Source organism: Chinchilla lanigera, unplaced genomic scaffold (genome assembly GCF_000276665.1).
Source record: "Chinchilla lanigera isolate Chin_1 unplaced genomic scaffold, ChiLan1.0 scaffold00008, whole genome shotgun sequence".
Taxonomy (NCBI): Eukaryota; Metazoa; Chordata; class Mammalia; order Rodentia; family Chinchillidae; genus Chinchilla; species Chinchilla lanigera.
Window position 1 is genome coordinate 37,237,960 of NW_004955409.1, and position 9,488 is coordinate 37,247,447.

Sequence of the window (9,488 nt, forward strand, 5' to 3'; positions counted from 1 at the left end):
GGTGGAACTCAGCGCCATCTAGTGGGCTGTGGTGGTTCTCTCAGACCAGCCTTGCTGAGGAATTTGTTCCTCAGCTGCCCCCCAGTGGTTTCATGACAAAGATGTAGCTCCTTAGAAGCCTGCACTTGGAGAGATCCAGAAGGCCCCTTCTCCATATCTGTGACGCCTCTGTCCTTTTTTTGGTATATGTACTATATTGCATCCTGCACCCAATTCAAGAGGCTGCTCCCATCAGAGCCAGCGAAATCTTCTTGGCTCTTAATAGAATTAGCTGGGCTTGGGAGTAGGATAACAGGGTGGGAGGCACTGTTGTGTGTGTAGCTGTTCTCTGGTGTGTGTTGCGGGGGTGGGGACCGGTGAAAGTGATTTGATGTGCAGAATATTATTTATTACAAGGTCCTTCTTCCCCGTAAAACTTTGTCCAAGTACCTCATGTACGGTAATCCGCCCGTAAAATATAACCCTGCCCAACTGGCCAATCGCTGATGCCGCCTCTTCCTCTGGACCCACTCGCTGCTACTGAGCTGCCCAATCAGAGCCAAGTCTGCTGTCCAGGTGTCTTGGCCAGAGGGGGGCATGTTTATGGGCTCCTGTGATGGGCCCCCTTTTGCCTCCCTGTCTTGCTTACATCAGGGGGCCAAGAAGAGCACTGTTGTGGAGAGACTTATTGAGAAAGCAAAAAGCATGTGGAAAGGGGTGGACTTGCATCATCTCCCTACTCGGGACACCCCAAGAAGAGCTTGTGCCAGTGCTGGGGTGCCTGCCCATGTGCCCTGGCCCTGTCAAGGACTGTGGGTTGCCCTGTTTGCTACAGACTGTTGGGATCCTCATCTGGGGCACCAAGACAACCTAAAGAGTCAATGTTTGTGATCACAGTGCCATGCTGGGAAACACTTGAGTGGGGCTCTCGGCTTAAGCTGTGACGACTAGGAGCCCTGCAGAGGAGTCTAGGGTCTGTGCCCCAGGGATTTAATGCTGATGACATCCCAGCCCATGTATCACCACTTGCTCATCAGACGGACTTTCCTTTGGTCCCTGTTGTCCATGGTGAAGGGCAGCATGTTGGTTGCTCCATCTTCTCCATCCCTGGAGGCAGGGGCTCACTCACCTGACTGGAACCACTGCCTCACCTGGCGTCCCTGAGGAGATGCTACCCACAACTCAGAAGAAGAGTATTCTGACCTTGCTGCTGAATGTGTGCCAGGTTCTGGGGGTTCATCTGCTATCCCCAGGCTACCTTCATCAGAGGCTCCATGACCCCACTTGGTGAGGGGACCCTCTCCCCAGTTACAGGCAGAAGAGAAAGGGACTCTGGAGTCATCACCTGGATTCCAAGTATTGGGTGGTGTCATTGCTGCAACCTGCCACTGGTGGACATAGGGTTCTGCCTACCTCTCGTGATAAAAGGCGAGGACCCTTCCTGCTACTCACAGGCCATCTCATCAGGGACTGCAAGATGGTGCCTCTACCAGGGCCAGGACTGATGTTTCTGCCCCTTTCCCCCCCTCTACCCCTTGCTGAGCCTGGTCACCACCAGTGAACTGTCTTGACATCATGGAAACTGGGCAGTGTCCCCCCACACGTTACCCTCCCGCCCCCCCTGCGCCCCTGGGAGGACTCTGGCAGTGCCGTGCTGACTACCACGCCGTGCGCCCACCTTTTTTGCCAACCCAACCCCCCACCAATTGCACAGCGCCTAGCAGGGAGGGCTCATTCTGATTGGACCGGCGGTTGACTAGATACAGTACACAGTGAGGTGCGATTGGCTGAACTGAAGATCCCAGGTGTGAGATGGTACCTGGAACATTTGTCATATTCCTAGTTTATTTTCTTCTTTATTTTCTTCTTCTTCTTTTTTTTTAATCTTTTATTTTAATTTTTTTCTTTATCTTTATTTTTCTGATTTCTTTGTTGGGTTTATTTATTTGGTTCATGTTTTTCCTGTTTTAATTCAGAACTTTTTTTTTTTCTCACTAACTTACCCATCAAGAGTGGCCCAGCTAGGGGTCAGGCTGGCCCCTCACGGAGACCAAGGAGTCTTGGTTAGACAACAGAAATGGGGCTGGGGGTGGATGGGGAAGAGGATTTCAAGAGGGCTTTGCCCAACCCTTCAGAAGGGTGGTAGGGTGGTCTTAGTTTTTCCAGAAATAAGCACCTAAATCTCAGAAGTGCTCCATTCCCCTTTTCTCTCTTTCTCTATCCACAGTCTTTGTCCCATTGACTGTTTAGGGGGAAAAGTCCTTGGCAGAGCCCCTAAGGCTGGAGCCTGGCTGTAGAGGGAACAGTAGGCCTCTGCTAGAGCGTGCTAAGTGTTTGGAAAGTCTGAGAACCTCCCTGGGATCAGCTGGCCCTTCGTAAAACTCAGCAATAAAGTCCTTGCATGGCTTTGGCTCAGGAGCCTCATTTGCAGTGAATCTGATGTGGCCCTTTTCCACAGTGTGGTGGGTTTGTCCTTAAAACCTGTCCATGCACCCAAAACCTGTCACTGCCAGGCTGGGTGGGCACAGAAAAGCAGGGCTGTCTTATTGAAGCTACCATCTCAAAGTTGTATTTTCCTTGTTTCCTCATGTTTTCCTTGGGTTAGCAGGGATGGGCCTGGGAGGAATAGAGGACCTAGTTCTGGGCATACCCTGTCGGGCTTGGTGTCTTCAGTGCATAGACAGTGGAAGGGGCAATGACCACCACCATCTTTTAAGGCCTGGGCAGCTGCTGGAATTCCTTTTTCAGCTTATTTCTGGTCAAGCTAATGCTCAGGTGTGGTATTGAGTACAGTAGTTGACTCTCCCTGCTAAGATCTTTGGTTTTATTTTTTTCTCTAACTTGCATCAATTCTGCTTCGTTTTTGCCGTTTGCCGCTTCTGTTTTGGTCTCTGTCTATCTCTGTGTCACTCTCCCTCTCTATCTTTCCTGTCTCTGTGTGTCTTTGGAGCCTATGCTAAGACTGCCCCATTTAACCTCCTTCCCCCCTCTCTGTGGGGTGTCTCTCTTTCTCTTTTTTTCCCCTTACCTTCTGTATACAGAGCTCGCTGCCCAAATCGTTCAAGAGGAAGATCTCCGTCGTCTGTAAGTGTAGCCCTGAATCCCCAGTAAAGGTCAAGAATACTGAACAAATCGTGTTCATAGGGAGATCAGTCCCATGCTCAGTGGCATTCTTGGTTCACTCTGCCTTACCCCCTCTACCCAGCAAATCTGCATCTTCCTGCCATATGTAGGGTTCCATTTTGAAATTCATGACAATCTCTATCAATGATTCTCTCCAGTCACATTTTAATGAGATACACTGTGTCTTGAAGCCATTCCCATCAGGTCTTCAAGGCTTTTTTGTTTTTTGAGACAAGGTCTTGCTAAATTGCCCAAGCTGTTCTCCCACATCAGCTCTGCTCCTGGGAGTAGCTGGAATTACTGGCACTTGCCACTACTCCTGGCACTTAGAGATATTTTATCCTTTAAACTATAAATGAGTTAGAGAGATTCCTGTGTAATGCCGATCAGTTAAAATACCAATCTATACTGTGAATTACAGGATGAGATCATATCATGATCTTAAATTGATCTTGCCTAGATTGTTCTATCACCTAGGGGTTTCTCCTTATACAGTCCCATGTCCTCAGTCTGTCTTTCCCACAAGTTTGGATATTCTACTTATCACTTAAACTGTTCCCCAAAGTAGTAGCCCCTCCCTTTTTCCTTTTAGAGACAAATAGTTTCCATCTGTCAGGAGGGACTCTGGCCCTCATTCTGAAGCCATGATTTCTCTAGCACCCCAGATATGATTTCCTTAAGTTAACCTTTTATTGAAACTCAAATAATCTAGGAGTTAAAGTTACAGTGTGCGCCAGCAGAGTGCCTGAGACCTATCTAACTGTTGGGTCCTATCTCTTGGGGACAGCAGCCACCAAGGGGGTGCCAGCTGGAAACAGTGACACAGAGGGGGGCCAGCCTGGTCGGAAGCGACGCTGGGGAGCCAGCACAGCCACCACACAGAAGAAACCCTCCATCAGTATCACCACTGAATCGCTCAAGGTGAGGTGGGAGGATCCAGGGAAGGGAGGCTAAAACATGTCGAGGTGGGGATAGACATGGGCCCAGTGTAACGGGGTGGGGGGTATCTGTGTCCCAGAGCCTCATCCCCGACATCAAACCCCTGGCGGGGCAGGAGGCTGTTGTGGATCTTCATGCTGATGACTCCCGCATCTCTGAGGACGAGACAGAGCGTAATGGCGACGACGGGACCCATGACAAGGGGCTGAAAATATGCCGGACAGTCACTCAGGTAAGGTTTCTCCATCCCAGAATCAAGGGAAAACAGCGGCTGAGAGCAGGCAACTAAGAAGCCAAAGTAAAATCGTAGAAGAGAGCTCTCCTTCCCGTGCACAGGGCTGGGTTCATCGGTACCTTCAGAAGTCAGACTGCCCAATCAGTCCAGCCCAGAGTATTTTATTTTTAAAAATTTGGCAAGCTGGGTGTGGTAGCACACACAATCATTCCCAGCAGTGGGAGGCTGAGGCCGGAGTATCGGGATCACTGTGAGTTTGAGGCCAGCCTGGGCTGCACAGTGAGTTCAAGGCTACTTGAACTGCATAGAGAGACCCTGTCTTTGAGACCCTGTCTCAAAGAGGGGAGGGGCAGGGATATAGCATAGCAGCACAGCGCCTGCCTGGCAAGTGCAAGGTCCCAAGTTCGATTTATGGTGCCCCCAGAATAATAGTAATTGCTGAATCCTACCTTAGTTTTCCTGAAGACAGAGTTGAGGCACTCACAGTCCTGGGAGCTGGTAGAGGTGAACTGAACAATAAACTCTTCTTCCATTGGGAAGAATGTGCTAGGCTGACTCGACCTTACCACTGTCTCAGAAGGGAACAAGAGGCTGCAAGGGATGTACCAGTGTGCTGTTTGACAGTCTGCATCTGCTGCCTTTATAGGTGGTACCTGCAGAAGGCCAGGAGAATGGGCAGAGGGAAGAAGAGGAGGAAGAGAAGGAGCCAGAAGCAGAATCTGCTGCACCTCCGCAGGTGTCAGTGGAGGTGGCCTTGCCCCCACCTGTGGAGCATGAAGTAAAGAAAGGTGGGTGAAGTGTGACGCAGCTCCCTGATTCCCAGAGCACTTCCTTTAGATCTCTTCAAACAGTTATGTTTCCTGCTTTGTATTTCCATATTTGTCCGTATCTGTCATCTACATACTAAGCTGCTTGAGAACTGGGTTTGAATCTTTTTAATCTTGGGATTAAAAAGTGAGATTGGCCTCGCATTGTACCTCGCATGTTCTCAGTGGTGTTCAGCACTTCTAGGGGTAGACTGGCTGCTTGGTAGAGAATAAAATGGGACCATGAGAGTCAAGCTGGCGTTAAGCCAGAACTGCTCCCTAATGAAAGCTGCTCTTATACTCTCTCTGATAGTGACATTAGGAGATACCTTAACTCGCCGTTCCATTAGCCAGCAGAAGTCTGGAGTTTCCATTACAATTGATGACCCAGTCCGAACCGCCCAAGTTCCCTCCCCACCCCGGGGCAAGATCAGTAACATTGTCCATATCTCCAATTTGGTAAGTCACTTTCCCAAATTCCAGTCTTACTTCGCGGTTAAGAGTTTAAACTTTGGCCTGGAGTGGTGGCACATACCTGTAGTCTTAGCACTTGGGAGGCTTAGGCAGGAGGATTACCTCAAGTTCAAGGCCAGCCTGGACTGTATAGCAAGACCCTGTCCCAAATAAAAAACCAAGAGTTTAAGCTTTAGAACCATGCTTCTGGGTTCCACCTCCTAGATCTGCCAGTTACTGACCTTGAACTAGCTACTTAACCCGTTTCCTCATGTGAAAAGTGGGGAGAAGAAAGCTACGCCTGCGGGGTTAGGTCCCAGAGGGCTTAGTCCATAGTCTCTGTTAGTGCCCTGAGCCCCTTTTCTCACGTTACTGCACCAAGCTTCCTAACCTGTCGGCCCTCACTTAGACCTAGAGGCTCTACTCGGTCTCAAGAGTGGATATGGCTGAGCAGGGTGGCACATGTCTGTAATCCCAGCAGTGGGGAGGCTGAGGCAGAAGGATCACTGTGAGGTTGAAGCCAGCCTGGACTACATAGTGAGACCCTGTCTCAAAACCAAAAAAGACTGAATATATGGGTGTTCCTTTTTGTTGGTAGGTTCGTCCTTTCACGTTAGGCCAACTGAAGGAGTTGCTGGGGCGCACAGGAACCTTGGTGGAAGAGGCCTTCTGGATCGACAAAATCAAATCTCACTGCTTTGTAACGGTGAGGATGAAGCTCATTCTGTAGATTGGGGGCATACACTTCCTTCTTGACCACCGTGGGCACGTTTCAGGGCATGGGGGCAAAGGCCAGGATTGAAGCTGTACCATGACTCTGCCTTCTACTCCCACCAGTACTCAACAGTAGAGGAAGCTGTGGCCACCCGCACGGCTCTGCATGGGGTCAAGTGGCCCCAGTCCAACCCCAAATTCCTCTGTGCCGACTATGCTGAGCAAGATGAGGTAAGAACCCAAAGGAAAAGAAGGGCGGGTGGGGCAGGGGGGCCATGTTCTGGGAGAGCCCAGCTGAGACCCTGGCTAAACCTGAGTCTTAGGATCTGTTCTACACTCTTCTCCCTACCCCTTTGGTTCCTTTCACTGAACTGCAGGGCCTCAGAATACCTCAGTACCCCTAGTACTCAGACTCCTTCAATGAGTGATGTCACCCCCCTGACTGCCCTTGTCCCTCCTCTGCTCACAGCTGGACTATCACCGGGGCCTCCTGGTGGACCGCCCCTCTGAAGCGAAGACAGAGGAGCAAGGGGTACCACGGCCCCTGCACCCCCCGCCCCCACCCCCAGTCCAGCCACCACCGCACCCTCGGACAGAGCAGCGGGAGCAGGAGAGGGCAGTGCGGGAGCAGTGGGCAGAGCGGGAACGGGAGATGGAGCGGCGGGAGCGAACCCGAGCAGAGCGGGAATGGGATCGGGACAAAGTTCGAGAAGGGCCACGTTCCCGGTCTCGATCCCGTGACCGCCGCCGCAAAGAGCGAGCAAAGTCTAAAGAGAAGAAGAGTGAGAAGAAAGGTACTTCGCTGTGGAGCACACCTGACCCCTGGTTGGTGGGGTGGGGACCCAACGAGATGGTCAGAGGGTCTGACTCACTTCTTCCCCCTCAGAGAAAGCCCAGGAGGAGCCACCTGCCAAGCTGCTGGACGACCTCTTCCGGAAGACCAAGGCGGCGCCCTGCATTTACTGGCTCCCGCTGACCGACAGCCAGGTGAGCGCTCAGAGCTCGGGCCTCGCCAGAGTCCGCCGACAGCTCGCACGGAGGCCCAGACATGGGCTTAGATGGCGAGACGAGAGGCCCAGCGTCACAGAAGGAGGGGGCACTTTAGAGAAAGGTGTGGTGAATGTGCTGTGGAGAACCCAAACCCAAGAGGGGGCACTGGTCAGAGACAGCACTGAGGCCTGTGCAGAGCTGAGAAGTGAGCTGTATTGGCCAGGCTTCTTGGAACTTTTAATGAGCTGAGAAAAACATGTCTTACAAACCCCTACATTTCTTTGTTCTGATTTGTAGTTTTGGGGTTTGTGGTGGTTTACAGTTTTGTTGTCATTGTGTCTTCCCCTAGTATTGAAGATTGAACCTGAGGCCTTCACAGTGAGCCACAGACGTCCCCAGCCCTTTCTGTGATGGGGGGGCAGGAGTCTCTCCTTATAGTGCTAGATTGGCCAAGAGTTTAGGCCTTTTAAAATTCGGTTTCTTAACAGTGAGTCTTTCGCGAATTTTAGGCTTAAGCTACTCAGCTAAAGAAAAGAGATTTGTTTCCATCTAGAGGAACAGCAGGCTGGGCACGGGTGGGCCAGTACCTGTCACATGAGAGGCACCAAAGGACAGGTGCCATTATGGACCCTCTTGCCCCCTTCCTGCTTACCAGCAAAGCTGACAGCGATGCTGAGCCTGAGCGCAGGGTCCAGACATGATGGGCCAAGCAGGATGGCACAGGTGGGCCCGCGAACGCCTACTTCTACCCTTCCTTCCTTGGCTGCAGATTGTTCAGAAGGAGGCAGAGCGGGCTGAGCGGGCCAAGGAGCGGGAGAAACGGCGAAAGGAGCAGGAAGAGGAAGAGCAGAAGGAGCGCGAGAAGGAAGCTGAGCGGGAGCGAACCCGGCAGCTGGAGCGGGAGAAGCGTCGGGAGCACAGCCGAGAGAGGGACCGGGAGCGAGACAGGGACCGGGAGCGAGACAGGGGGGACCGGGACCGGGAAAGGGACCGGGAACGAGGCAGGGAGAGGGACCGCAGAGACACCAAGCGCCACAGCAGAAGCCGGAGTCGGAGCACACCTGTGCGGGACCGCGGTGGGCGCCGCTAGCTGGGGAACACTAGGAGAGCTGCAGGTACCGGCGCCGCCCCAGGGTCAGAGGCCACAGAGGGATAGGCACAGCCGCACCACCCCGACCCGCGGTCTTTCACACCACTCGCCCAGTGCAGAAGTATGACTGCCTCCTGTCCCCACACCAGTGGAGCAGTGGCCACCTTCGCCCCACACGTCCTCCTCGACCTGTCCCTGGGGGCGCAGCCGCCTCCCTCTCGGTTCTCATCACATCTGTGAGAGGGAGGAGCTGGCTTGTGGAGGGAGGTGGTTGGCCAGGGGCGGGAACGGCCACATGTCCCAGACTCTCTTCTCCCTGCCGGCCACTCACCGCCTCGCTTGGGAACAGCTGGGGCCAGGACTGGGTCACCTATGAGCTGAATCAGCGTCTCCTCCTGAGTCCCAGGGCCCCCGCGGTTCCCTCTTATCCTGCAGCCTTTGCCTCTTGCCCGCTGGTTCCACTTTATATCCACCTTTTCCTTTTGTTCAATTTTTATTTTTATTTTTTTTATTATTAAATGATGTGGTCTATGGAAAAAAATAAAAATCTGACTTAGTTTTAACTACCCGCGGAGTGGCTTTGCTTGGGAAGGGTTTGGGTGAGAAGCCGACCGGGAGAGCGCTGCGTGGAGCAAGCGTCGGGCACCCTGCACTCGGTCCCCTGCTGCCTCCCAGAGCAGAGGCGTCCCAGGCCCTGCGGCATCACTGCCTTGGCTGTAACCCCAAGTTTCTCTTCCTTCCTTGGGGGCCCCGGGGAAACAGGCGTCCTATCCCCAGCGGATAAACGGGTTGGCTTCTGCTTCCTGGTCAGGTGCGCGGGCGGCTAGTCACCTGCTCTGCACCGTCCAGGCGCTCCCCACGGCTGCCACCAGGGGGCAGCAGCGCCTCGCCCGTGGGTCTGGTAGAGCGGCTTCCCGAAAGGTTTTCTTCCCGCCGACGTCGCGCCTCGGCCCCTGACATTCCCTCGGCCCGGCCCGCGGGGTCCCTGGACCCATCTGCCCCCAGAGCGCACCCCACCCCAGCCTTGCCGCCACCGTGCCCTGCACGGGCTCCCAAGATGCCCACCGCTGCCCGAAAGCCAGCCGGGGAGGGGGGCGCCGGGTCTCCGCAGTGGGCTTCCGCGTCCCCGCTCCCGCGCGCGCCCCTCTGCCCCGCCGCC

General features: G+C 53.5%; 1 protein-coding gene across 1 annotated transcript in view; it reads left to right on the plus strand.

Annotated features, from left to right (window-relative positions):
• The window catches only part of Acin1 (apoptotic chromatin condensation inducer 1), a gene marked incomplete at its 3' end in the record, with an annotated part of 40,177 nt that extends 31,285 nt beyond the window's left edge, over positions 1-8,892 (plus strand). The window contains 10 exon segments of the mRNA XM_005377090.2: positions 3,021-3,063; positions 3,890-4,023; positions 4,121-4,273; positions 4,923-5,064; positions 5,396-5,541; positions 6,134-6,241; positions 6,373-6,480; positions 6,719-7,043; positions 7,136-7,236; positions 8,009-8,892. Of these exon segments, the coding sequence (XP_005377147.1) occupies positions 3,021-3,063; positions 3,890-4,023; positions 4,121-4,273; positions 4,923-5,064; positions 5,396-5,541; positions 6,134-6,241; positions 6,373-6,480; positions 6,719-7,043; positions 7,136-7,236; positions 8,009-8,329 (1,581 nt within the window).
• Positions 8,893-9,488: the final 596 nt, after the last annotated feature.